Source organism: Hippoglossus hippoglossus, chromosome 14, assembly GCF_009819705.1.
Source record: "Hippoglossus hippoglossus isolate fHipHip1 chromosome 14, fHipHip1.pri, whole genome shotgun sequence".
Lineage (NCBI taxonomy): Eukaryota > Metazoa > Chordata > Actinopteri > Pleuronectiformes > Pleuronectidae > Hippoglossus > Hippoglossus hippoglossus.
Window position 1 is genome coordinate 5171040 of NC_047164.1, and position 27995 is coordinate 5199034.

The window sequence follows — 27995 nt, forward strand, 5'->3', positions numbered from 1 at the left end:
AGCCAATTACTTTGTCTCAGTTGGAGTATCACAGCACCCCGCATGTGGTGAAGGCCAAAGAGCAATTAAATATCCCGTTAAAACCCTTACAAGCTCTCACCATAGTGCTAATCTGCTTCTGTTTGTGTGTGTAACGCCGCAATGAAGCCACTTGTTTAACGACGCGAGCTGAAGATACAGTAATAAACCCAGAAACAACACTCACCCCACCTTCCTCTGTCCCGCAGACTTTGGCCTCAGCAACTGCGCTGGCATCTTGGGATACTCTGACCCCTTCAGCACCCAGTGTGGAAGCCCGGCATATGCCGCCCCGGAGCTGCTCTCCAGGAAGAAGTACGGGCCCAAGGTGGATGTCTGGTCCATGTGAGTGCACTCTCCTTTTTACAGCCAGTTAGTTGTCGAATGAATATAAGCACGTTTAAATACATTTGTTTATTTCCACCCTGACATGAAGTGTTTTACTATATTTTCGTCCCCCAGTGGTGTGAACATGTACGCCATGTTGACCGGGAATCTGCCGTTCACTGTGGAGCCCTTCAGTCTCCGAGCCCTGCACCAGAAGATGGTCGACAAGGAGATGAACCCTCTACCTCCTTCGCTCTGCACAGGTAAATGATAAAGAAACTTTATCAAAAAAAAAGAGATTGATCCAACAGTCGCTTTAAATTTAATCAAATTCCACACACTTACAGAAATGTATCAGTTAGTTCTCTTTAAGATCCATGAATTGGGTAACATGTAAATGCAAGTGACAGTGGATAAGTATGTACAAACAGAACACCGAGGTAGCATGTTTGAACGGCAAAGGAAGCCTGTTCCTTAGACTGAAATCCTCCCTCAGGCTTAAGTCTTGCCCTGGGTACTGTATGTGCAGAACTATAAGATAAGAAGGTCATGACTTCACACACGCACTCTTTTTGTGTGCAGATATACGGAAAAACAAAGTGTTTCAAATAGTTTTAGTTTTAGACCCTCTAGGTACAGTGCTGTACATACCGACTCCCGTATATAAGTTTAATTACAGGTTATAACTCACATGAGAGCGCAAAGAATGTTGACATTTACACGTGAGATTTTAAAGTCCAGGCGTCTGCCAAGTGACACACAAGAAATGAAGATGGAAGTTCACAGATAGGCTGCTGCTCTGTATTCGCGTCAGTAGCTTTAATTGTGGGTGTATACAAACCACAGAATCCCTGAGAATCGCTCCTGAAAAATCCCCTGCTGCCATATCAGCATTGTTGAGCGGCTATCCAACCGGCAGACTGTCCCATAGTGAACCAGGTCTGAAGCAGACTCTCTGATTGGGTCTGCTTTTCTACATCCTCTGCCCACGAACACGTACAACTAAGTAAAGGTTTCTCAAGAATTAGCTCGTCAGGCACAAATACAATTGTGTCCTTATCTTTTTCTCTGTAAATGACAGAACCAACCATTCGTGTTGATTAGCAATTTTAAAAAAAAGTCTCTGGCAGTTCTTTGGAAACATTTGTTGGCATTGGTATTCAGGTGTTTAGTTTAGCCTGCCAATTGTTTGAAGGATTTTTTGTCAAAATTGTCTTGCTAATCTTTAATTGCATTTATTGCATTTAAATGTAGGCATGTTTAAAGCTACTTAATGGGTTAAATGTAATGGGGCACTGTCTCTGTAATGCAACACAAGGAATTGAGGACAAAAACAAAAACATGTAACTTGTCAGGTGCGTTCCAGTCTCTGCAATTACGTCAATCACAGTTCTCTAGAAGCAGGGCTTAACCCGTCTTATGCAACTACCTGTTTATCAAGCTTACAACACAGATAGATCATCTCATCCGTGTTGTGCAACGATGAAATGAAAACAAATCAGAGGTTCAGTGGGTCAGTCCCAGAGTTGTCAACTGATGTGAGGACATGTTTCCACTTTCTGTAGTGAGTGTCTGTTCGGTGGCAGTGTATGAATATTTATCCTCCCTCTCTCCGTCTCAGCTGCCATCTGTCTGCTGAAGAAGCTTCTGGAGCCAGATCCCAACAAGCGTCCCAATATCCATCAGGTGATGGCCGACTCCTGGCTCCAGCTGGCCAACAAGAACACAGGGGCCCCGTACCTCAACAGGTAGACGCCCACACGTTTGACCCGCTTTGATTTTGCATGTTGTTTTCTTTTAGAGCCTCGGAGCCTGATAAACGTTGATGTGAAAACTTATATTTTACAGAATAAACAATGCAGAAAAGATGTTATGTAAACATTTAAAGTTTATGGTTAAACTGTGAAATCCTCAAGTGCACGTCTTTGTCATCAGGGTTTGATACCGACATCTTAGGAATCATTCCCAAATTAAAACCCCAAAAAATATATATATATATATATACATATTGGCCATTATATCATATTGGACATTTTTTACTCCCAATTTTCTTTACAAGCAATAAAAAACTATTTGCGTTCAATTCAAAGCATTAACTCTCTTTCCTCTGTGTTAAGGATCCACATCGAAGAAATCAACCACACGGTGTTGCTGCACATGACGGAGAGAATGGACTACAAGCACAGCGAGGTCCTGAGCGCCGTCCTCACCAACCGTGCTTGTCACACGTTGGCCGTCTACTTCCTCCTCAACAAGAAAATGAAGAGACTCTCTAAAGAATACAGGGTAAGGGGCCCCGAGGTTTTGTCAAGGATTCCACAGCGGTTTTTAATGACACCTATGTTCAGTTTACAAGAGCGCAGGCATCGCGAGGTGATAAAAGTGGTTTCACAGGAACAGGTTTGGCAGACGCTGGGGGCTGACAGTAATGTGCAGTTTGCGTTCCAGGAGATGCAGTTCCAGGAGAAAAAGAAAGGCGAGAAGCAGAAGAACGAATACTTCCAGACGCAGTGGAGGAAGCACGTGGACAAGCTCACCATACCGCCCAAGCAGACGCCCGTCTACCTGGCCGTCAGCAAGGGGCCCAGCAAGGAGAAGAAACACAGGACAGGTGAGAATTCAAAAGACACTTGAACATTTATCTTTAACAAAAAGATAAAAGGAAAACATGCTGCTTCATTTATCAATTTTTTTTATCTACTCTATTCATACAGGGTAGGTTGACTGAGCATGCATGTTCTTGTACACCAACAACCTCACACACAAGTAGTTACCCAGTGATCCATCCACCCCTCCTCCAATCCATCTACCCATCCATCCATCCATCCATCCATCCGTCCGTCCGTCTGGGAGGACACATCTCGGACGAGTTGTCAATCATAGGGCAAACATGCAACCACTGACTGTTTTTTTTACAAATGTTATTTACGTATGTATGTAAATCATTTGGAATGGAAGTAATCTGAAACGAGCAACAAAGCAGAATTAATTAGTTAACAACTTCAAACTCGACCTGGCACCGGTGCAAATGTGATAGTGATCAATCCTGATGCAACTACAAGAGCTGCTGAGAAAGCCCAGGAGCCATTACAGATGTGGCTTGTCAGGACAGGCCGGTCTCGGCAAGGAGAAATTATTTCTGTACCTTTAACGTCTGAATGTGACGAGCTGGCAGTTTAATCCAGAGGTTTATCTTCACTGACATGACATCTATAGAATCTAGACATGTAGGCGTGCAAATGCATCCAGAGAAGCCGCAGCTCTCTTCTCTCTTTCCTTCAGTTGAATGTGCTGCAAGTTGAGCAAAATCTACGATTCGTATATATTTCCTAAATGTGACCATGGCTTCCTTGTTCCTCCTCAGGTCTTTTGCGGGTCATAACCGGTGGCCATCGGAACTCCCCTCTAGCACCGCCCGGCACCGTTGCTTCTTCGTCAATGGAATATCTAGAGATCCAGCCGCTCTTTAACAACACCCCTCAGCAGCGGAGGCGATTGGCCACCCTCCCTCAAGTCAACACAAGCCCAGAACACAACATTCCCGCTCCACCGGCACCCTCACCGATCGGCATGCACTCCTTCGGCTCCCTCTCCAAAGCCGAAAAAATCGAAGACACCCCCACTTCCCCCTGGTACAAGCTGACCAACGGCACGCTGTCCCCACCCCGCCACGTCTCTGCCTTTCAGCCCGACTCCTCTTACTTAAAAAAGGCCACGATCCCCAGTCCTCCGGTCCTCATCGTCAACCCGCAGCCCAAGAAGAGCATCTCCTCAGATTGGTGCGGTTCCTCCGACACCAGCGGCAGCCCCCCCAGCACCGTAGGAAGCCCCCCAGGTAGCTCGGCTTTCAGCCCTCCCAAGTCCGCCTTTATTGCCCTTAACCCCACGTCAGCATTCAGTCCACCCTCCAACAGCAGCAGCAGTGATCCCGAGAGCCCCACGCACCGCAGCAGGTTCCCCTCGATGGGCATCGGACAGATCCTGAAGAAGAAGCTGCAGCTGCAGCCGTTCAGCTTCCGACCAGAACAGGTTTTGGAGGAAGTGGTTTCTCCTCCCCCTTACCCAATGCAGACTCTCCTCTGTGCTTCTGGTGCGCTCAAGACCCTCTGCTGAGGGGCGCGGCGCAAAAGAGAAAAGAACAAAAGACAGACTGAACTCAAGGCCCCTCTCAACACTTGATTGACGTTGGAGAGGTCTTCCGGAGCGGCCTTCTGAACTGTGAACTGTCCCTTTATTGTGAATGAGCCACTTTTTATGACACCGTGATCCCTTCAAATGAGAAACGGAATTTAGGAAGAAAACAAAAGTTGTCTGAGCGAGAGTGAATAATATTATATCGCTCATCACCGCTTATGTAACGAGAGGCGGTGACACAGGATGAGATTTGAAACAGATCCTAAACCTCACGTTGTCCTAGATACAAAGTGGACATGGGACATCATGTAATGTGGAGCAAGGTGTACACACACCTACACATGCACGCACACATGCGCACACACACACAAAACACTGTATTATAAACTGAGCTAACACATACTCCCTCATGTAATATTGCTGTAACTGGTTACTAACTGAGCTGCAGACTGATTTCACACCAGCTAATGGACCCCAACGCTTACCCTGACCCTGATTACATGTTTAAATGTTTTGTCTGTGTGAAAACTCGCTAAGATACCCACTGACCTCCAGTCAGCCGGCACCGTGTCCTTAGTACTGACTGGATTTTAAAAAAAAGAAAAGAAAAAGCAATCCTCACTGCACTATTCTTACAAACCAAAACCTGTACTAACAACGGTGTTTACCATCCTTTACCTCACTGCATAATTCATACGTTAATGTGTAACAGCGGTTGATTGTGACGCGCTTGTGTGGATTCGGCCGTGTCTGAGCGTTAGTGCCATTAGATCCGAGGAGTAGTCACTTTTTTTATAGCACTCTCATTAACGATCACTCAACACAGCTTTTTTTAATACACAAGTGTTGCGTAACTTTTTTGACCCACAGGGGAAACTCAAACTGTACAAGTCTTAATCCTGACTTTCTTACAGCGGGATGTGTCTATTTAAAGTCAGTTTTGAAGATAAAAAAAGAAAGATTTAAAAAACAAAAAAAGAGATTTAAAGGCCTTATGAAACCGATCAACCTCGCCCGAGGCTGAGGGAATGAAGGGGGGAAGAGCACGATCGAAAAAAAGAATAAACTCACTTCCTTTTGTCTTAATACTGTAGTTTGTGCAATAGTCTTAAGTGTTATCTGCAATGACGAGTATTTGCCAAGAGCTCTCCGAGAGTTATGTGAAATATTGTGTAAATAAAACGAAACGACTCCTGCGTTCCCGCCACGTCTGGACAAAGGGAATTCTGAAACTTCAGTTCCATGAAACTGTCCGATTCTTCGGAAAGAGGCGTCAACACGAGGCGTCTCAACTGTTAACGAACAAATACTGCAGAATTTCTTCCTGTCCAAAATTTTTAAAAACTTGCATGCAATGTTTTCACAAGTCGAACCGTGTTGTCAACATTTGAAATAATGTCTTTGTACCTTTTTTTCTTCTCCTGCTTGATACTGAGATTGATACAGACTCCAGGGGTGGGGGGGTCTTTTATAAGATTTTGTAATGGATGGTTTTGTTTTGAGTGTCGAGAGATTTCTATGCTGTATAAAGTATTTTAAATATTTATACTGAATCCATTATGTGTCTGTCTGGTACTTTGACCGCACCTCCTTCCTGTCTGGCTTGATTTTTGCACAACGTATCCCCTGCACACACCCATGTCAATGTACAACGCTTCAACATATAGATAAAGACTTACTTATACTTAAATTATGAGAATTTACTGAGTAATTCCACATTAATCCAACAGCCTTATGAGTAAATTACACAGTGCCTGGAGCTTATAATTAGTTCCTAAGGCTCTCAGCTCCGTGAAGCCTGAATGTGAAAGGGCCTCTCTGCTGTGGGAGAGTCCACGTTGCTTTACAGCCGCCATGTGCCACGTTTCTCACACCATATACATTTCCCACGAGACACCTGTGGTGGGTAAAAAAAGAAAAACACACCCTTGCAACAGCTGAAGAATCTGTAGGACTCCCACACACTCACACACACACACATACTGTGACCCCTCACTCACACACACACACACATACTGTAGACACTAATCTCTTCAGCTGTGGCTCACCACCCCCCCCCCCCCCCCCCCATCATAAACCTCTTTGGGTGACACTGCCCTGACGAGACAAAGACTGGGGGGGGATCATCAGAGCTCTGAGACAAACACACACATACACAGGACAACACAAACAGGGGCTGCCCGATTTAATCGGCGTGGCTAAGCTGATAAAAGCCGAGGGGCAAGAGTGGCTCAAAAATGCATGAGAGCCGGAGCCTTTTGTTTATCAAAGACGGGCGGACAGTTAGTCCAAACCCCCCCCCCCTGAGCGGGGCTGCTGACACAAACAGGTTGTGGACATGAATATTATGGCTTCACCACAGCGCTGAGTGAAAGGATGGAGTCGACTGCCGGGTATGAACAGATACCTGCCCCCACATGTTCAGTGGTGACACCAGGTGTAAATATTAATACTCACAGGGTAAAGATCCCACAGACACAACTCATGAATTGATGATTAGTTTTTAAGAAACATTATCAGTCAGGTGACGGATATCGATAAAGGAAAACCAGATTTAATAACTGCTTTTCAAGTCTGTCATGGAGCAAGACAGTACATCATAACAGGTCAAAAAGATTTAAAAAGTGATCATACAATAATAAATAATAATAACAGTTTCTCCAATATTTTGCCATTTGCTGTCAATATCATTAGGTTTAGGACAAAATAATACTTTTTGAGACATAGTCTATAAGTTGTGTAAAGTTGTTATGAACATTTTTACCTCTTTGCTCATTTTATAGATTTATAGATAGAGTATAAATAATCAGTCATCAACACAAGAGGAAGAGTAACTTGCAGACTGTCTATATTGTCTATGATTCTGAATTTGGGGGCAAGTTATTAATCTATGTATAATCTGAAGAAATCCATACTGATGAGATTAAGATGAATAATAATAATAATTCTAAAATTAATCTGTGTGTAAACAGCTCACGTTACAACGAGCGATCTGTGATCAACAAGCCTCCAGCTCCACCGTCGCAGCATTGTTCCTCATGGGGATATCAGGGATATTTTGATATTGGGAATTATGACAGAAGATAACATGGATGAGTAAATTAAATAGCAGCTGATAATTCAGGTCTCTAAGAAATCGCTCGAAGAATTTGGGGAATATTTGGGACGCCGGATGAAAATGATTTTACATGACTCAAAGATTCTTACAAAATTTGAGTTGACATTGAACTCACATGAGAAAACAGATTTATTTCACATCACACAGGAGAAAATATAGACTTTCATAAAACTTACTTTCTTCTGGTTAATGTTATTTTTCACTGCAGTAATATCGCATATATATTCTGTGCACTTATTTGTGAAAGAAAAAAGAAAACTCAGTAGCGCGCATACGTCCACCAAGACCCAATAATCACCTTAAATTCAATTATCAAGCTGCACCACATTTCATATAATCAGATATCAGTCTATTAAACATGCCTGATATTCCTCATCAAGATGACTTTAATTATTCCGTGTGAGATTGTGATTATGTAAAAAAATAACTAAACATGTTGTAATGTCAAATTAAAGAATCCACCACTTAGTTTAGTGGGAATCAATTCAGCAGTTTTTTCAGCTCTAAAAACCTGTCCACACAATTTCTTCCATTGCCATGTGTACCGTATTAAACTGGCCTACAAAGGGGCCATGTAAAATAAAATAAAGTAACAATTAACATTTCTAACTGAACATGACTCAACCAGAGGAAGTAGTAGGAGTGAGTCACTTTTTAAAATCTCACTAATAAGCGTGTTACATCAGGTCTTGGACCCGCAGGGAACCTGAGCGTGTGTAAAAGTCTAACTTCTGACTTTCTCACAGCTGGATGTGTTTATTATTATTTAAAGGCCTTGTGAAACTGATCAACCTCCTCAACATGGCTGCTTTACATGGAAAACGTCCTTGTCCTTTAAAATAAAGTGATAACAAAGATGTTTTTCTTTACTTTAAGTGCTTTGTCATGTCTTTTTTTAAGGTTATTCGGGCTGACTTTTGTTTGATAAATACTTTTACTCCAAACACTTCAAGAGTCAGGTCTGGTTTGACTTAGACAAACCTAAACCTGAGTGACCTGATCCAAAAGTGCCTGTTGATAAACTGTCACCAGTCAAACAACAATCCCGCTTTAATATTCATTTTTAACATGAGGCCAAACTGACCACTTATTGTCCAGCAGGACTTTGTTTTTGTCAATCTGTTGAGGCTTAGACCCTGAATGACATTAATCCCATTTTTAGTCCCCTTCTCATCACATAAACACACACACACACACACACACACACACACTGGCAACGAGATGAGCTTTTGTGCCTGATCAAAAAAAAAAAAAGCCTTTGTGCCTGATGTAATAAAGAAAGAATAACAGATGATTAACCTGCTGTAGTGACGGACAGCAGGGATGTTGACACACATCCACTCAGTCAACCTGAGTCTCCTGGTTCTGCTGCCTTCATCAGCATCTCCCACACGAGGAGGAGGAGGAGGAGGAGGAGGAGGAGAGAGGAGAGAGTGAGACTACCTGGCAGACACCAGCCTACACAAAGACGCAGGAGGAAATAAACAAGCAGATGTTTCTAATGAAGTAGGAGGCTTTGAGCACTCAGAGGGGATTGGGGTTACGCCGTCAGGAGAGTCCCTGACTGGCCGGCTACACGCTGTCCGATCACAGACACAGATGAAGGAGATTAATGGAACAAGACGGTCGAGGCTTATCAGAGATTTCGCGCTTTCGCTGTAGAAGGTGATGTCAGTAGAAACAAACAAGGCTAAGTTTCCCCCAAATGCTCTTGACACCAAGATCATCTTACAGCCGCTGAATCTTGAGATTTATTTGGGAAACTGAAACGCCCAGATGACCCATCGTCCTCGTCTGGTTGACGCCAGACCTCGTTAATGACTTTAGAGCTAGAGAGGAGATTTCGGTCGGGCATATGTCAGACAACCCACCACGTGAGGAAAAGTAGAGGTGATTCTACCAGGTCAAAAATGTAATCAGCTGAGTTCTCCACTTAATACAAGTTAGATGCTTTGTTAACATACTTTTTTCATGTTATCAAACATAAATAAGGTTAAAAATATTTTACTTGATTATATTATATGAAATAAAATATGTTTGGTTATTATTTACATGAAAGCACCATGTGAATAATTTATTTTAACAAAAAAAGACAAAAGAATGAATTGGTGCTGAACAGAATATAACAAAAATATAACTATATGTTATGAAACATAGCATATAGCATTAAACTGGAAATTGCTCATAAACAAGCATTGGCAACTGGTGGGGTGTGGCTCTATTGTCCCAGAATAAACAACTACCGTGATGGGAAAGATGGGAAATGTAATTACACAGTAAATATTGATAATTATTGAACTTATAGGTGATTTATTTTCCTTTTAATTGTCAAAAGTCCCGACACATTAACTTCAGCATTTATCAATTGTCAGAAAAAAATGTTTTCCCTTAATGACAAAACCAATTGTTCTCAGTTTAGTTCTCCTGAGTCTCTAATAAGAAACATTTCTATTCTCACAAATCACCCTTTTCATTGCACGGAAAATAAAACAAACATATTTTGTAAGTTGGCACACAGGTGGCACTCCTTGAGATATTTTTTCCTCCCTCTCTCTCTCTCTCAAAAACAAGATCAGAAATTCAATCAAAGAGCAGAGCTCAGCCAATAGGATCCCAGTGTCTGTGGCAACAGCAGCACAAGTCTGAGCCGCCATTGGTCCGACGTTTCACACAGTGAGGGCTGTAATTGGCTGACGGCGTGCCGGGGCTTCATTGCCTCCATGGCAACATTGCTTCCTTATTGCTTAGGGAAGGTGAAAAGGAGGGAGAGAGGGGAGGCGACTTTCACTCAGACACTACCTCTGCATTATTCATCCTTTGTCCCTGAACGCTTGTAGAAAGTGTGTAAATGTGCGGACGTGTGTTTCCATGTTGCTCCTGGTTTGAGTGGCAACGATTGGCTGAGACTTGAGGGGTGAACGAGGGGAAACATGTGCAATAATTTCACTCAGCAGTGCAACGCATCCAGCAACACCGTGTCTATATATAAAACAGATAAATGAGTTCAGAGGCCGTTCAGTTAATGACTCTGCCTCAAACACACCAACCAGCCTTTCAGCTTTATTGCTCTGAACGGAAAAACCATCGATTTGGGACCTATTCAACAAAATGAGTGTGTTACTGGGAGCAGCAGCAGTGCACATCTGGACGGGCTCGCTCCATCCTCACTGTGCAGGATGGTGCAGGCAGCTCATCCTCCAGCGAGGACCGGATGAAGACAACACCACCAGAAACAACAACAAACCACGCGGCTTGTTTGTTGTTGTTTTGACTTCCCCCCCCCCCCTGCTTATGAGGGAGGGGAGAATTATATGGAGGGGGAGGGAGAAAGAAGGGTGAGGGTGGGGTTAGCAGGGAGAAAAACATCACACAGAGATTAGGTGGTGGGGGGGGTTCGGGACTCCTCCTCCATGTGTGTGTCTAAGCACGAGCGGGCGGTAACGTCTGTTGACAGGCGTGCGGGGCAGCGAGCTGGCTGGCTGTTCCTCCGACAGTGAGCACGGTGACGAGATGGCAACAGGCACTCAGCGTAGCACGTGCTCCCAGTTGCCATCGCAACCTGCCCATGGATACAGCGTGTTGGTTGGCCCTTTCTAACTGTTGTTGTTCTGTGCGGCTGATGAAACCTCGTGGGTGAGGGAGGGCAAGCGGTACAGTGTGTTGGCTGCTTCTTTTTTTTTTCCCGCCTCGGCAGAAAGTGTTGCTAGGCACATTAGGGGTCAGTTGGTAAACAAACATAAGCATTTGATATATAATCAACCCGGTCTCAGGCCCAAAGACCTTAAACTTTGCCGTTTAAAGCAGGATGATCCCCAACTATGTTACAGCACGGAAACAGAAACATTTAATAAGATTATCCTGATTTTAAGGGTTAATTTGGTCCTTTTCTTAATTCAATTATTTATGTAAAAACTGAAAACTAATATCCTCATTTGTGGAAACAGTTGAATATTTTATTACACAAACATAACACAAGTCAAAACCAAACTGGTACAACTGTGAACAAACAAAAGAATTTAACAAAAGATGTGACAACAACAAATGAACGGATGCAAACAGCTGTCAATTTAAATTCTGGCAAAATTTGAATTTTTTTCCTAAATATTTTGATGCAGCTAATATTAAACAGGGTGTGTCTTTTATTTAAAAATGTTGTCAATACAAATTCAGTGTTGCTCTGTTCTTGCCATTTAAAACATTTATCCCAGTGATCCCATCTACCTTCACGGCCTCGCGCTTCAGGAGGAGAACAAAGAGAAAAGTGTTTGTGGCCTCCAGTGGCCCGATCGATTCGGCGTTGTGCTGAGTGTGCAGCCCGCCTGATGAAATCCTGCACAAATAAACATTCTGCTCTCAGCGCACACTCACTCCGCACCGAGACACACGGGGAAGATGGTGCCCCGAGCCGCAGGAGCACGAGCTGACAACATGATTGATTACAAGTGCGGGGAGTCTTTGTTTCACCATCGGTAATCAGAACACAGTGTGTGTGTGTGTGTGTGGTGTTTCTACACAAGGTGAGGCTAGGACAAGACGTGCCACTGAGGGGAATGTCGTCGAGATGAAACTTAGAGGAGGAAACATTAATGTCAAGGTAGAGGTGGAGGTGGAGGTGAGGAGATGATAAAATGAAATTAAAAAAACGCAAGTTCAACACCTGGACCCGCCCAGACGTCCAGCTGTCGTCCGTCGCTGTCACACCCCATCATATCCATCCTGAACCCCGGCTTCAATCTCCTCCAACCTCTGGGACATGGACATGACCAGCATTTTCATCTGTGAGGTGGGGGGGGGGGGAGAAGAGGCAGATTGTATTAATGGTGCAGTGGTTCAGGATGTGTAGGTGACCAGAAGAGGGTGGAGAGAGGAGTAATAAACGAGGGGGGGAACAGGGTGGATGCAGAAGAGTCCGAACACGGGAAGAAAAAGAAACGAAGGCTAAAGCTGGACAGGTGGGAAGCAGTGGAGAGGAACGAGGGGAGGAGTAAAGATAATTTAAAAATGGATTCAACGAGGGAGGACGACAAAACCCAGAGGGGAAGTGGTCAGGGACCGATGGGTATGAAGGGTGTGTGTGTGTGCGTGTGGAGTGGGCAGGTCAGCGAGTGCAAAACCCAAACAAATGTCTGCCAGTCAGACACAGACAGACAGAATACATTAACTATGGCGGCGGGGCTGGAGAGCATCATCCTCAGACACAGTCTAGCTGAGGCTTTGTAATTTCTACCAAAACACTTTAACAGAATGGCCTTGAATATGTTTTTTGCTTTCAAGTGTTTTAAATGTTTGAATCTTTGAGAGTTAAACAATATTTACTTTAAGCAACAGCCATATTTCCCCATGAAACCCAATCAAGAGAAGTAGGGCTGCAACTCTGGTTATTTTCATCTCGTCATTTCATAATTTGCCAATTATTTTTCTACTTAATTGATTAATCCCCTGGTGTGACAATAAGAGTCCCAGTAGCCTACGGTGAGACTTTCCAACTGCTCTTTTTTCCTCCAAACCAACAGTCCAAACCCCGAAGATATTGAATTTACAGCCATGTGAACTGTGGAAAACAGAAAATGTTAACGTTGGAACCATTGATTTTTGGTGTTTTTGCTAAATGTATATCTTAAACAATGATCATGATTAAATTTTCTGCCAAAAAAGAGGCCAAAAAGAACTATGCAGTCCAAAAAATTGCAAAACACATGTAGAAATTCAGAAGTTCAACTGGTTTTTGAAACTTGTTGCTACAGAAGCCATTTACAGTGTTGCATTCCGATAGATACGAGGAAAAGCTCATCACTCAGAGAGTTACCTAATCTTTTTTTTGGCAAGAAAATCAACTGTGTAAGCCGGTAAAACAGCTCTGGCCACAAACTCAAATTTAAAGCTGATGAAAAGAACCGAGGCGAGGACCTCGAAGCGAAAAAGCCTTAATGCCCGAAACCAAATCACACGCGACTTCAGAAAGACCTGATTTTAATTCCTTATCTTGTCAATGACCTTCACAGTCTTGTCATAATGAACCTTTAGAAAGTGATGAACGACGGCTGTTAAAGTTAGTCAGGGTGCGGCCAAAGACACGTTGATCATCCGAGGCACTGAAGTCAAACTGATGTGGATTTTTGGAAGGCTTGTACAGATACAGATATTAGGAAGTAAAACATTTCTGATACTGAAATAAACATGTTTAAAACTTGAACTTTAGGCCATGATTCCTAAGATGTCGTTATCAAACTAAAGCCTATAATTAGGGATTGTAAAATTTATCATAATTAATTATCCCCCCCCCAAAAAAGAAAACACAAATAAAACCAAATAGGCAGAACTATTTATGGAAAATGTTAAAATAAATGCACATCTCTTCAGCATTAATAACTATGATTAACTATAATTTGTTACTGACGAACTTTATGTAATGACGCCATCTTCGAGCTTTCTGCTTTTGTTAATTCTGTAAAATAAAAGTTTTCACACCATCAAACATAAACGCAGCGACCGACACGTCTGTTTGTTTCCCAGCAAACTGACACATCACGTGGACGAGGTGGATTTAAGTGGTAACCTTTACAGTAACCTAACCTACATATTATCCAACATGAGCCAAACCCCCGTTCATTTGATCATATCGGGTCCTGACACAGCCCTTTGTCTCTGAGTGACATGCTGTTGCAACAGTAAAACACAACATTGTTTGTTTCCCTGCGTCGCTAAAGCAGAACAGAAGACAGGAGATAATTACACATTGGAAGCTAACGCGACAAGACACTGACAGAAAAATGGCACCGTTCTTAATGTGCTCACACATGGGGTTATTTTTATTTGCATATGAGCAGTTCAACCTGTTTACAAACATACTTTTGCATGTCATGGTTCAATCAACCAGTCGTCACATGCAGGAAAAATCCAGGGAGCAGAGCCAAGACAAAACAAAAAGCCAACATACATCCAGCGCTAATGACAAAGAGAATCATGATCAAAACATGTTTTTCCTCCAGCAAAGATTCCTCAACATGCTCCTCATCAGTTATTGTCCTGCGAGCAGCGAGTAGCAGGGAGGGCTGGCACGCCATCACCCCCTACTGGCCAATTGGTGTTTTCACAGCTATTTTTTAAACAAAGGGTGATTAAGATTAAGTTTGTGAATCACCGCAGCTTTCCAGTGAATTTTCATATGAATACAAATCAATGGTACTAATGTGACCCTTTGAAATATACTGCTAAATCAGGGATGTAATGAAAATGTAAAATATAGGTGATATTTAAAAATTTTCAAAAGGTGGAATTTATAAACAGAAATAGATCTGAAAGTTAAAGAAATCACAGAAGATGTAGAGATGAAAATAACTGTGCGATCAGAGGGTGACATGATGAGATGATGTCATGTCTGATATCAGCGTCTGCCCAGCCCAGCAGAGGGGGCTTCCCAGAACGAAGCTGATGTCACCATGAGTACAACCTGTTCATTAGTAATCAATGAGAAAGAGCTGATGAATAGCATCGGCTCATTTACCGTCAGTGGAACAGTGACTCCTGCTTTAACTGACGGGATGTGGTCGTCAGATTTTTATAATTTTTGCACAAAATTGCTTTAAAGATTAAACTCCTGTGTTTGGATAAAAATAGCCGTGTTTATTGTGTCGCGATGAGCTTTACAGCCTTAATGACATTTTATGCTCAACAGACGGAACCTTTTACCTCACAGCAATAAGAGAGGAGCCAAACAAAGGGAAGCAGCAGCAGTAATTTACCTCTGTTAGCTGTTGTTCAACCACCGTTCTGTACTCCAGTGTGACCAGCTGCTCTTTGGGGCCCTCTGCTGCCAACATCTGGCTCGCTGATCCCAGCACATAGCTGGAAAAGATTCACAGCAGTATTATGACAGAGTGCTAGACACAGACACAGACACAGGAATACAGTTACTCATCATTGAAATCCAACAGAAGCAATTAAATACAATTAATAAAACCATAAACAGCAGCTGTGTGAATCTGAACACATTCTGTTTTGAGTCACATCATGAGTCACAACATGTCTCACATCTTGTTTTTAATTGTTTCTGCCTTTAAACACGTCATCACTGTGTTTCCTGGTAAATAATTTACTGTTCGGGGGGGGCAGAGTATAAAGTTTCTGATTTCCCTATAATAACTTTAAATGTAGACTTTATCATAAATAACTAAAAAGAAAGCAAATACAACCACATATATAGAACTTGAATCCAGAAAGTAAACATATTTTTGTCTGCATTGTTTATTCTGTAAACTAAACGTTTTCCTATCTGCACCTCATCAGTAAGTTCATGGTCTTTCCGAGAGAGACAATGAACTGATGATTGTAGTAAATGACATGTTTACAAAACCCCTGTCTAACACTACACAGAGACCAAAGACCGAATAATACAGAGAATATACCAGAAGAAGGAAAAACGGTCTGATGGTCGAACAAACCTGTCGATGTCTGCGACGTTGAAACAGAAAGCAAATCTCTTGTGGTCCAGCTTCTTCGGCGTGGACGTATAAACCATGCCCAGCACCGAGTGACAGGCTCGACAGAAGAGATCCATGATCAGACTGTAAACGAAAAACATCAATGAATCACAGTTCAGCCCAACTTAGACAGTGACAAAACACCAAAGGTTGTATCAATGAATTCCAACACAAAACATTTGACCCTTTCGTTATCCATCAACCTCCCCTATGGTAAAGTTAGTGTTAAATATACCCAGACCCTCAAAGGATAATCAGTATTGATAATGGACGGAGGAATGGATGTAGGCCCAGCTGAATTTACGTGGTCACTGCTGATTGTCTCTGTGGCGATCTGACAACCAGGGGATGGGACGACGGAGACTTTCTTACCAGAGCGAGTCTTTGCCTGCTTCATGCAGTCGACTGTCATTTCCAACCAGGACATTGTCAGTGACCCCTGAAACCAAAACATTACAAACATCAGCACCACCGTGCAGCACCGTGTTCTTCAGACGCTGTGAAATGGAAAGCAATACAATAAATTACAGGGATGTTATTTATGTTACGTGTTTTTTTCTGGTAGTTTTTCCTTGTTGAGGGTTAAGAACAGATGATGTTGCACCTTGTTAAGATATGAGACAAATTGTGATTCGTAAATATGGGCTATACAAATAAATCTTAATTGGTTGATTGATATAATAACTGTGATTTTTTTTCTGAGTGAAACTGTCAACAAAACCATTAAAATGTCATTTCTTGGAGTTAAATGATTCCCTGAATCCATGGAACATACTTCCTCTTTAAAATCGTCATATAAAACTGGGAAAATCGCAAATATTTAACATATTTGCTTAGAAAAATAATTAAAAGACTAAGCCTGCAGTTGTCATAAAAACTCAAAAGGTGTTTAGTTTGTCCAGTCTGGGCTACTGTAAAAAAAAAACATGGCGGCCTCCGTAGAGAGGACCCACTCCTGATGTAAATAGAAGTATTTAAACATAAGGCTCCATTCTAGAGATAAGAAAACAACAATTCATACAATTTAGATGAAACACAATAGAGAAAACATCACTGGGATTATTTTATATTCAATTTCTGCTCATAGATCCCTTTCGATAAATCTGACACACTGAACCTTTAAGTATTACTTAGTAGTACTTACTGGGGCCTATTCTTGCTGGTGTAATATTGCAAATGTCCCCATTGTTGGACTAATAAAGAATCATCTTATTTTAGTTTATCTCATCTAATCTCATATTCTATTATCTCGTCTCTTCTTCTTGACCCAGGTCAGGAACCAGACTCACTCTTCAGTCGGATCTGGTTCTGTCCGTCCTCACTCCCATCCCAGGACAGCGAGTCCCCCACAGGAGACTTGCACTTCCCGCAGATGAAGAGCACCGGTCCGTCCTCAGCCTCCTCTTCCTCCTCTTCCTCCCGCCGGCTCCGCCCGAACAGCTTCTCCTCCACGACACTGGAGTTGATGCTGGACGTCTCGAACGTGTTGTTGCCGTTTCTCGGGCGGGTTTTCTGGCTCGAGCCGGTGGAGTCCGCGCTGGACGACTGGAACGTGCAGTTGTTCACCTTCTGCTGTCGGTGTTTGGACTGAGACAACTTTTCTCTCTCCGCCATTTTTCTTCAGGTTCTTCCTCCAAAACAAGAAGTTTCAAACTTTGGCGCTTAGTGGGCGACGGGGAGAAGTCACCCCTGTGCACTTCCGGCTTCGTCTCTCCGCCCACTGCTTGTGTGTGTGTGTGTGTGTGTGTGTGTGTGTGTGTGTGTGTGTGTGTGTGTGTGTGTGTGTGTGTGTGTGTGTGTGTGACAGACAGACAGACAGACAGACAGACAGACAGACAGACAGACAGACAGACAGGCAGACAGACAGATAAATAAATAGATAGATAGATTTTTTTATTGCCCAGCTTAAAAGAATATTTGTGTCGATGAGTACATGCTTTCTTGTATTTTTATGCTGGATTTAGTGAAATAAGAATTTTGAAATGATAATTCAATTGAATCAATAAATAAATATTAACATTTAAAGAAATAAAAACCTTTAATACTTTTCTCAGAGGTGTTCCAGAATCCCCTGTCTTCTACTTTTTGTTGTTCATGTTGGTTCATTCAAGCGAAGTGGTAGCCGGTAGTATCGTGAACTATCTTGACCCCAGTTTCACCTTTGAAACGTAACCCGGATACACTTTGTCATCTGAGCGAAGAAGAAGATTTCTATTGGTTGGTAACGCGGAAGTAATTAGCATAATTCCAGGGGCGGGAAACCAAAGAGCAAAACACTAGTTTCTCGTTCGAGCTGCAGAAACTTTTAATAACTCTTCTGTTTTGTCACCTTTTCATTCGCCATGTGTGAGAAGATCGAGACGGTAACGTTCACTGTCTCGCTAACATCAGTAAAAGTCTGCGGTTGTTGCCTTGTTGTTGATCCTCCGCCCCCCTTCAGGTGAACAGCTGGCTGGGCTCGGTGTTCGGGGACCAGCCGGTGCCTCAGTTCGAGGTGAACACCAGGACGGTGGACGTGTTGTTCCAGCTGAGCCGCTGCAGCGAAGCCCGCTGCGGGGACACGGCTCTGCTCATAGAGGACATGAAGCAGAAGACATGCGAGTATCAGGCGGATGGTGGGTCACTGACTCACAGCTGAGGTTTAACACATGTTACTGACACACACGTGAGGTTTAACACATGTTACTGACACACATGTGAGGTTAAACACATGTTACTGACTCACGTGACGTTAAACACATGTTACTGACACACAACTGAGTTTAGAACATGTTACTGACACACATGTGAGGTTTAAAACATGTCACTGACACACAGCTGAGTTTAAAACATGTCACTGATGGTTTAAAACATGTTACTGACACACAGCTGGGTTAAAAACAATGGCACTGACACACGTGAGGTTTAACACATGTCGCTGATGGTTTAAAACATGTCACTGACACAAATAGTGCTTCTGTTTGTTCATGTTATTATTTTGATGCTAATACTTCATCTAAAAAGTACGGTGGACGAGAGAGATCAATGCACTGCAAATTAAGAAAACAACTTCATCAAAAAGTCCCAACACGTGCAAATTCAGAGACACACGCTGCAAATTGTGAAAACGACAACAGAAATGTTTCCATGGAGGAACCCAAAAAAGTGATGAACCTGCTGTAGTTCAGTGTTTTGTGAAGTTCCATCACCACTGACGAGGAGCAGACTTCAATATCTTAAAACATGTTTTTCCTGCGTCCAGGTTCACATCTGCAGGAAGTTCTTCTCCACGGTGTCGGCCTGTCCAGTGCCAGCTTGTCAAAGCCCGCTGCAGACTACTTGACTGCTTTAGTGGACAATGCTATGGTGCTTGGAGTGAGGGACACATCATTGGACAGGTGTGTTATAGCTTTGAAGTCGTGTGTGTGTGTGTGTGTGTGTGTGTGTGTGTGTGTGTGTGTGTGTGTGTGTGTGTGTGTGTGTGTGTGTGTGTGTGTGTGTGTGTGTGTGTGTGTGTGTGTGTGTGTGTGTGTGTGTGTGTGTGTGTGTGTGTGTGTTCTCGAAGAACGACATGGAAATTTAACACCACAAGATTTCAAACCGACCTTTGCTCCTTGTGTAGCTTCATGCCGGCAGTGAACAACCTCACCAACGAGCTTCTGGAAGCAGAGAAGTCCAACAGACGACTCGAGAGGGAACTCAAAGCGCTCAGAAAGCGACTCGGAGCCACTCTGGTGCTGCGCAGCACTTTACAGGAGTAAGAATGTGGACGTTTCAAACAAACACACAGTCAGTCGGCAACAGGCTGTGCTTCATGTGTACTTAACTTCTCCATCGTCCTCAGGGATATCAACAAAAGTGTTAAAGCTCAGGCAGTGGAGAGCGCTAAAGCAGAGGAGAGGCTCCTCAACATGGACTTTGTGACGGCAAAGGCTAAAGAGCTGAACAACAGACGGGAGAGGGCCGAGGTGTGTTGGGTCTTTATATCTCTAATAGAGGAGCTATTCCTCACACTTTAGTTTTTCACCATCACAGATCTTAAAATGAAAATGTTCATGCTGATTTGGTCACATACGAATCTGATGGCTGTCAAAGTTTGAACTTTTAGGGTTGACTGACCATATCTATCTTAATATAGGTCACAGAGAAATGGTTCTCATATCATTTTCCAGCTCTTGTCCAGCTGTTTATTCAATCAGCATGCAAAATGTCCTTAACATCCATGATGGTGCTGCACCAAAGTGTGATGAGTCATTAATTTAGCCGCAGGAATTTTATTTTCAATGTTTCCAAAGGGACAGAAAGTGCAAGTAACCTCCTGGCAGTACCACTGTACTTTCCTCTGTGGACTTACTGGTTTTATTTAGTCCAGAATGACAGACTGTATTTTGATATAGTATTTGTTGTAATCTGAGCATCATGTTACTGCCTTTGGTTAAACAACGGGAGATGATGCCAACACGTCCGTATCGATGTCAGTGTGGACCAGGTTTTTAAAGTAGCAAACAGAGTTTCACTGTCCGTTTCTATCCAGGCTCAACTCATGTCGAGGAGCATGGACAAGTCCATCACCCACCAGGCTGTTGTGCAACTCTCTGAGGTATCTACACATATGCACCACAGTCCTCGCCATAGAAGTGAAGTCCTAACATTGTCTGCTTTCAGGGATTTAAAAGTGGGTCATCTTATTTTTCTCTCTCTGCAGGAAGTCACCGCTCTGAGACAAGAAATTATCCCCTTGAAAAAGAAACTGGAGCCGTACATGGATCTCAGCCCAGTATGTTTGTTTTCAGTTTGTCTCGTGAAAGTTTGAAAGACCAAACAATCAAAAGTGCTCTGACATGATCCTAACCTGTGAGAAATTCATGTTAAAGTTTAACTTTATTAAACCAACTGGGCAGAATAATTGAACCAGTTTCCAGATGTTTGTGTTGCTGTGTTTGACTTTACTAAATTATTTCCCCCTCTTAACCAACACAGAACCCGTCTCTGGCTCAGGTGAAAATAGAAGAAGCAAAGAGAGACTTGGTGAGTGTCTGAACAGATTAGTTTGCACAATGATGACTGAGATATTGTTGCTTACTGTTTAATTTCATCTTGTTTTGTTTCTTGAATCCCAGGCTGCTGTTGATTCCCAGCTTGAGATGAATGTGGATTTCAAGTGAAGATGCTTTGTAATTTAAAATCTGTTCTGAGCCAGAGCTTTTCTGTCCATGATAGAATAATAATAAAGTTTATTGTTGATGCAGTTCAGTTGATCCTTGTATTATAATTGTTCCCTCTGAGGGTCTTATCCCTTCGTCCTTCGGTGCAGATTCCACTCATCTCATGACGCCATCAGGAGGAAACATAAATCACAATCTTTCTTTTCCTTCAGTTTGACCTTTTCTCTTTATCGCCTCTTCCTGTTTGTTACAAAACATCATTAACGCTAATCAAGTGTTTTGTCTTTTATTTGCTGGTCGTGCAATCGAGGGGTTGTGTTCCCAGTTTGAAAAGTTTATCAGCGACAGTCGTGAGAATCTTTCTGCCCCTGTGTATATCCCCATAGGACCAATAATACCTCGAAAAATGCAGTTTTTAAATTGCATCACCACTTCACATGACAATCGTTTACCAACAAATATAAACTTCTAATAGTTTTTCTAGCACTATAATCATATGCAGATATCTTGGAAAATGTTTTTCAGACCATATTTTTTTTTTGACTGTGACCTTTAACAGATTGGCTGTAAAAGTGAATCATCTGGAGATATGCTGCCAAGTAGTATTCCCAAGGTGGTCGTTATTTTGTAGATACACACACGGACAATAAACATCAGCAAAATGTTTTAGTTGTTTGTTATGGCAACTTTAGAGAACTGCTTTGAGATTAAATGGACAATGCCATTTTTATATATATATATATATATATATTTCTATGAGCACTTAGAAAGAATTTGAATATCTCTGCCAAGACATGTGCATTCTTATGAACGTCTTTTTCCACCATACCTCAAAACATTGCACATTTACTCACGTGCATTTTTAAAAAAACCTTCCTGTTTGACCTATATGGCTGAACAGCGTCTGAAAAACAACATCCAGGAAGCGTTTTCGAGCTTCACAACAAAATTCCTCGGGCTTTGGAGGGATAACGGCAGATAAAGGGGGTTTGGAGCCACTCCCTGGGTGCCTAAAGCCAAAGTACAGCAAATTTAACCAACTTAGGAGGGGGGGGCTAAAAACTGTTGCCCAGTTTGTATGCAAAATATCACCTCGGAGTTCCTTGGCCCCCCCTGCCTGTCTCCCCCCGTGAAGCCGAGCGTGGAGACCCCGACGTCTCTGTCAGCTTGACTGTTGTCCGTCTGACAGGGAGAGTGAGCGGTTACCATGGAGTGGGTCATGGATGTGAGCCGGGGGAAGCAATTCACCCAGTAGGCCCCCCGCTTCATTCAAAGACCCCTCGGTTGAGACATCGACACTTTATGAAAGGAAACGGAATCAAAATATCACTCATTCAAACTAGGTCTTTTGTCCTTGTTAAAAGAAGCAGTAACTCACCCCTGATGTTGACTTCGGGGGGGGCGACCACAGACCCACACAAGCATCCAGAACAATAATCTGATATTATATCTGGTTTAATTCTACACGTGCTTTCTGGATTCAACTGAATTTCTCTTTAGGCTCCGTCTCCACCAAGGAGCTTCTGTCTCCCCCCCCCCCCCCCCGGTCCATTTTTTTGCTGCTGTTTACCTGAAGGATTACACAAAAATGACTGAATGGATTTCCTCCAAACTTGGTGGAAAGATGGCACGTGGGCCAAGAAAGAGCTCATTCAAAATCTCCATGGATAAGGACAAAGGGGAGGATGTTTCTTTCTTATTTTCTTCTACCTTTTCACTAATTTCCAAGGAAATATATTATGGATCTTGCTGGAAATATTTGGGGATTATTTAGAGGACTGATATGAGTGAGGGCAAAGTGCTGCAGCTTTACTCTGCTGAGTGCCAGTCTAATTTGTTTGTTGGTTGTTGTTTTTTCTTGTGATTTGCTGCAGCTTTAGGGACTGTTGGGCCTTGATGGAGGTTTTGTGCATAACATCATAAAAACATCATACAGAAAGCCTAAAAAAATCTTATTTACACTGGTTAAAATGAAATAAATGACATTCATATGCAGGGAGAGGTTGAAAAATAATATAATCTAGTAGAGGCCTAACCAGCTGACACTGTGTTTGGCCCATGAGCCCCCAGTGATTTTCCCATTTCCAACTGAGGTTAAGGATCTGCTCTAAAACCTCAAATAAACAATAAATAAAATGGCTGAAAAATATATAAACAAATATGTTATAGCATTAAAGTATAAAACTTAATCCTAGTTTTTACTTGACATGTGTGAGTTTTTCAGGATCAGGAAAGAAGAAGGAGGAGGAGGAGAAATCCAAAAGGTAAACATGTGCCTCATGGTGGAGGAGGGAGGAGGAGGGGGGGTGTTGGCTGTGCGTCATTCCGCTGGGTGCGCCCCCTCCCTCCTCTCCCAGATCTAAAATAGTTGTGTATCTGCCACGCCCACCCTGTAACACACACACTCAGCTGTTGCTGTTCACTTTCCACACGCGTCCATTCACAAATCCGCACCAGGAGGAACCACCTCGGTCCGGAGCGACTTGTTGCGCAGCTGCTTTTCCCCCCGACCTCCTCTGCTCCGTGTCCTCTGGGTGGTACTTTCTGAGAGGAGAAGCCAGCTCTCAGTTTGCAGGAGAGGTGGAGGTGCACCCTCTGCTGTGTGGGCTCGTGTGAAGTCCTCCCGTCGGTCCGCACTGACGTGGGGAGTCTCTCTAATATGACCCGGGACTCAGGGGATGAGAGTCATGAGCTGGATGCGTCCTAGTCCCGGACTGGACCTGAGCCACTGTCTCTTCTACCTGACCCTGCTCCTGTGGACCAGACGCCTGAGTGGACTGGCTGACTTCTCTAGTAAGATGGTGATTGGTCGATTGGTTGATTGATTGATTGATTGATTGATTGACTGAAAGATAGATGGATAGATGTACTTTATTGATACCAAATTTGGAAATCATAGGGTTACAGCAGCAAGTCAAGGGCATTGCACATAGAGAAAAAGTAAAGGTTTAAATATGACCAAATTAATATGAATTATGATGAAGATGATGATGATGGAGGAGGTGAATAAATCAGGCATTTTTAAATTTACATTTTCCCCTCCAGGGTGAAGCTTGATGATAAACTGAAATCTAAATAAATTGGTGTTGCTGGATTGAATTTAATGGGACTGTTGGGCCTTGGTGGTGTTTCATTCTAGTTTGGTTAAAGTTGCACTGAGCAGGCGTCACACAATCTGACGAATAATAAGAGAAAAGCTGTGAATCTGAAGAAAAGAAAATACTGAGCCTGACAAGCTTCCTTTGTAAATAAATAAATGGCATTTATAGGGAGAGTACCTCAAAAGTACCTCAAACTCATGGTAATTGTATATATTATAAAACTAAAATATACACAATATGCTATGATATGAAACATTTTCTTTATTTTTTATTGGTATTACGGTGCTTCAGAGTAAAATATCTGTATCTTTATGTTGTTGTGTCTATTTCTACTAGAATTAACATTCTGTGCCATGATGATTGACTTTAGAAAACTCCCTCCAAAGCCACTGGAAATATTAAACAGCTATTTTGAACTCCTCATAAGAGCTAAACCAAACTTCACATGTAAAAATGAGTGAATTGTCCCTTTAAGTCACCTGTATACTGTATCTGCATATTCCAGCCTGTCCATGTCCCTTCTGTGCCACAGACTACCTGTCCAGAATCATCACCAGCCACTCGGCCCACGCGTGTGACGGACAGCCCCTGCGTCTCCACTGTCCTCGTCACTCCACCATCTCCATCCAGTCGGCCTTCTACGGGAGCGGGGAGGTGTGGGCGTGCAGGCCCGACCCCGACCCTCCGCTCGGAGCCCACAACCACAGCTGCTCGGCGTTCACCGCTCTGCAGGTGCGTTTCTGTGAATGGGATACGCTTCACTTTTTATTCTCACTGGGTCACAGTGAGAGTAGGAGGGTGTTTCAGGGGTTTGAGCTGATTTACTGGAGAAGTTTGAGTCTCATTCTTGTGTCTCATTCTTTTTGTGCTTTATTTTCTGTGAATTCAGTTTACTGCTAAACTCTTACCTTTGCAGAAGCTGCTGTCGGAGTGTCAGAGCCACAGAGACTGCCAGCTCCCTGTCAATCACCTGCTGTTTGGGAAGGACCCTTGTCCCGGGACTTCCAAATACCTCCACGTGGACTACAGGTGTAAACCCAGTGAGTTCAGCAGCTCCGTTCCCACGTGTTCCTCCCTGTTCCCAACAGCTTTTACTGTCACGTCCCGTCCCGGTTGATTTGTTTCTGCCTCGGCTTCTCTCACACATTCACTGGTGGTCCCTCACCCCTCAGTTTCCTGCTGTCACCACCTCCTCATCATCACTATTTTTCCCCTCGCTCAGCTGAACACAGAAGACATGTGGCCTGTGAGGGAGACACCATGGTCCTGGGCTGTAAGCCCCCCAGGCTGCTGATCATCTATGCAGCTGTCTACGGCAGAAGCCTGGGCCACACTGACACCTGCCCCTCACACCTGACGAGACCCCCCCCTTTCGGTGAGTCCATGGGATGTTCAGTGTTCTCATGTGCTGGAGACTAACAGACGAGTCATGAAGCCACGAATAGAGCACCTGAAAAACCTGGAGACATCAGGTTTTATTGGTTTTACACTTCTCGGCCTTTGGGCTCATATGAGCACTTAAATAAATGTAAATATAAATGTTAATGTTGAAAGTTAATGTTGAAACACACAGTAAAGCTTTTTGATATGTTTCCTGAAGCCATATTAAACGGATTACTTTCTAAATTTCTGTTTCCAGGAAAACAAAATGCTGCACCAGAGGCTCATTTAGTGCATTGGGGGGTTTATTTATTAATGAGATACACACTCACACATCACGTCTGATTGGCTGCCTCTGAGTTTCTTCTCTCTTTGTGTCCCACAGAGTGTCTCAACCACGAGGCCGTGCACTCGGTGTCCAAGTCCTGCCACGGCAAACAGAAGTGTGCTGTTGCCGTCAGCAACCAGACCTTCAGGGACCCCTGCTTTCCAGGAACCAGGAAGTACCTCAGTGTGATCTATTCTTGTGGTAGGACTCGCTGTGCTTCCTCCTTCACGGAACAAGCCCCTGTGTTACATGTGCGAGAGTTTTCAATGTAGGAACACGTCATGTGTGGTTTTAGTTCTTTGCCTCATTCATTATCTGACGGCTCCAGCAGTGAACATTTACAGTTTCCCACTGTGAATTCTTATCTGCTGATCTCAGCCATCAGCTTTTCTTATCTCCCTGTACTCAGTAACACAGGGAATAATAGACTGCGCTCAGATCTGACATCCTGGTTAAACTTCCGGTGATTTTGCACAGTGAGGTCATCCGAGCATAAACCGAGGTTGTGACTTGAGCTCGGAGGTGATTTTATTTCTTTCTGACTGGCTCTGTTGTCTCCATCAAGTGTGGAACAATGTGTTAACCCTGTGGGCCGTTGTCAACACAACTGGACAGAACTTTCCATGGTTTGAGAGTGTTCTTCCTTTGTGGGCTCAGCTTTTTTCAGAGGTTTGGACGTGGGACGTGTTGTGATGAATGGTCCACTGTAGATCCACCGATATCGCTGAGTCTGCAGAAATTAAAAGACTGTTCTGTCTTGTTTCCCAGTCCCACAGTCTTTACTAAGGGAGGCCGACCCCGACGTGTTCAACTCCACCTCGCCTCCGCCTGTGGAGACAGAAAAAGGTGACGGCATCATGTGATCTGTTGCACTTCCAGCTTTTTACCTTTTCTTCACGTCGTAATTCGAAATTTTCACAACAGCTTCTCCTGTAGATCTGGACGAGCTTTTGGCTAAAGGGTCGAGAAGACCAGGCAACACGGGAGCCGTGATGAGCACCTCTCTCCTGACCTACACCTATATCAGAGGTAAATAGTGTCTACCTGCAGGCCCCCACCATCGACTGTATATAAAGATGGACAACGAACGTCCCAATCATGACTTTTAGACTTAAGACATTTACCCCTTCTTTTAATAGCATCAAACAAAATACATGTACATGAACTTACATCAGTGTGATAAGATCTGCCTAAAATTGTTTTCTTTTTTGGTCCATATCCGATTCACTAACATGGAGGAGACAGGGTTCATGACCTATACTGCAGCCAGCCACCAGGGGGCGATCCAGACGCTTTGGTTTCACTTTAGGGGAGCTGTCACGTCATATCGGTTTATCTACAGTCAATGTTTGTCTTCTACGCAGAGCATCCAGAAATGGCGGCGCTGCTCTTCACCTCCAGCGTGTGCGTTGGCCTCCTGCTCACACTGCTCGCTGTATCAGTCCGCGTGACCTGCAGAGGGCGCCAGCTCAGAGATAACACACTCCAAACCAGGTCTTGTAGCCAGACTGTAAAACACCAGGTGGAGGAGGAGGAGGAAGACGAGGACGAAGAAGATGAGGATGATGATGAAGGGACGGAAAGTTCTTTAATCTCCACCACAGAGCGTAAGGTGGTGTGCGACTGGGAGGAAGTGACTTATGTGAGCGAGGAAGCCGATCGAGCGGAGAGGATCGAGCGCAGAGATATGGTCATACAGGAGATTTCGATGAACGCCTACCTCAACGGCAGCTCCTGTTAAATGGACCAGAGACAAAACAAGAGACTTTCAGAGACTTTGGTTATGTGTCGTCTTTTTTTGCAGGAGGAGGAGTTTTCTCGTTTATGAAGAATGTAATGTTTTAGAGAAACTGCAGAAATAGCTGTTTTTATGCTGTAAAATGTGATCACATAAAAAAAATTGTAATTATAAATATAAAATATAGTATTTTTTTACATTCAGCACCAATTGAAGCAAATATATTT

The 27995-nt window shown here is 43.2% G+C and overlaps 4 protein-coding genes across 6 annotated transcripts in view; 3 read left to right on the forward strand and 1 right to left on the reverse strand.

The window, feature by feature from the left end:
* hunk (hormonally up-regulated Neu-associated kinase) overlaps positions 1-5531 on the forward strand; it is a 10227-nt gene extending 4696 nt beyond the window's left edge. The window contains exons 4-9 of the mRNA XM_034606741.1: positions 228-363; positions 481-608; positions 1967-2093; positions 2463-2631; positions 2794-2956; positions 3710-5531. Coding sequence (XP_034462632.1) covers positions 228-363; positions 481-608; positions 1967-2093; positions 2463-2631; positions 2794-2956; positions 3710-4458 — 1472 coding nt within the window. The 3' untranslated portion in view covers positions 4459-5531. The remainder of the gene's footprint in view (positions 1-227; positions 364-480; positions 609-1966; positions 2094-2462; positions 2632-2793; positions 2957-3709) is intronic.
* A 5997-nt stretch (positions 5532-11528) lies between these two features.
* mis18a (MIS18 kinetochore protein A) lies at positions 11529-17737 on the reverse strand. 2 transcript variants are annotated; one of them, XM_034606745.1, is made up of 6 exons: positions 17367-17737; positions 16450-16516; positions 16039-16161; positions 15340-15442; positions 12265-12373; positions 11529-11927 (listed from the first exon to the last, which is right to left on the reverse strand). In XM_034606745.1, the coding sequence occupies exons 1-5, from the start codon at positions 17689-17691 to the stop codon at positions 12293-12295; spliced, it is 699 nt and encodes a 232-aa protein (XP_034462636.1). In that variant the 5' UTR covers positions 17692-17737; the 3' UTR covers positions 11529-11927; positions 12265-12292. The 2 variants fall into 2 exon arrangements, with proteins under 2 accessions (XP_034462636.1, XP_034462635.1); XM_034606744.1 differs by having other exon boundaries at positions 11529-12373.
* A 571-nt stretch (positions 17738-18308) lies between these two features.
* haus1 (HAUS augmin-like complex, subunit 1) lies at positions 18309-21314 on the forward strand. The gene is made up of 9 exons (XM_034606742.1): positions 18309-18440; positions 18518-18692; positions 19319-19454; positions 19679-19813; positions 19901-20024; positions 20591-20656; positions 20762-20833; positions 21037-21084; positions 21177-21314. The coding sequence occupies exons 1-9, from the start codon at positions 18420-18422 to the stop codon at positions 21219-21221; spliced, it is 822 nt and encodes a 273-aa protein (XP_034462633.1). The 5' UTR covers positions 18309-18419; the 3' UTR covers positions 21222-21314.
* A 2308-nt stretch (positions 21315-23622) lies between these two features.
* eva1c (eva-1 homolog C (C. elegans)) lies at positions 23623-27945 on the forward strand. 2 transcript variants are annotated; one of them, XM_034605847.1, is made up of 8 exons: positions 23623-24014; positions 24855-25054; positions 25239-25362; positions 25545-25697; positions 26088-26231; positions 26799-26876; positions 26955-27059; positions 27395-27945. In XM_034605847.1, the coding sequence occupies exons 1-8, from the start codon at positions 23900-23902 to the stop codon at positions 27769-27771; spliced, it is 1296 nt and encodes a 431-aa protein (XP_034461738.1). In that variant the 5' UTR covers positions 23623-23899; the 3' UTR covers positions 27772-27945. The 2 variants fall into 2 exon arrangements, with proteins under 2 accessions (XP_034461738.1, XP_034461739.1); XM_034605848.1 differs by having other exon boundaries at positions 23624-24014; positions 26967-27059.
* Positions 27946-27995: the final 50 nt, after the last annotated feature.

What these genes read in the sequence shown, in the direction of transcription:
- mis18a (XM_034606745.1), bottom strand. Translation starts at nt 17,691, where the DNA reads ATGGCGGAGAGAGAAAAGTTGTCTCAGTCCAAACACCGACAGCAGAAG. An exon ending in GAACCAGATCCGACTGAAGA is followed by an intron (nt 16,517 to 17,366) that starts GTGAGTCTGGTT and finishes TTTTGGTTTCAG; the next exon opens with GGGTCACTGACAATGTCCTG. An exon ending in AACGTCGCAGACATCGACAG is followed by an intron (nt 15,443 to 16,038) that starts GTTTGTTCGACC and finishes AATCTTTTCCAG; the next exon opens with CTATGTGCTGGGATCAGCGA.
- haus1 (XM_034606742.1), top strand. Translation starts at nt 18,420, where the DNA reads ATGTGTGAGAAGATCGAGACG. An exon ending in ATGCGAGTATCAGGCGGATG is followed by an intron (nt 18,693 to 19,318) that starts GTGGGTCACTGA and finishes TCCTGCGTCCAG; the next exon opens with GTTCACATCTGCAGGAAGTT. An exon ending in CTGCGCAGCACTTTACAGGA is followed by an intron (nt 19,814 to 19,900) that starts GTAAGAATGTGG and finishes CATCGTCCTCAG; the next exon opens with GGATATCAACAAAAGTGTTA.
- eva1c (XM_034605847.1), top strand. Translation starts at nt 23,900, where the DNA reads ATGAGAGTCATGAGCTGGATGCGTCCTAGTCCCGGACTGGACCTGAGC. An exon ending in GGACTACAGGTGTAAACCCA is followed by an intron (nt 25,363 to 25,544) that starts GTGAGTTCAGCA and finishes CCCCTCGCTCAG; the next exon opens with CTGAACACAGAAGACATGTG. An exon ending in CAGTGTGATCTATTCTTGTG is followed by an intron (nt 26,232 to 26,798) that starts GTAGGACTCGCT and finishes CTTGTTTCCCAG; the next exon opens with TCCCACAGTCTTTACTAAGG.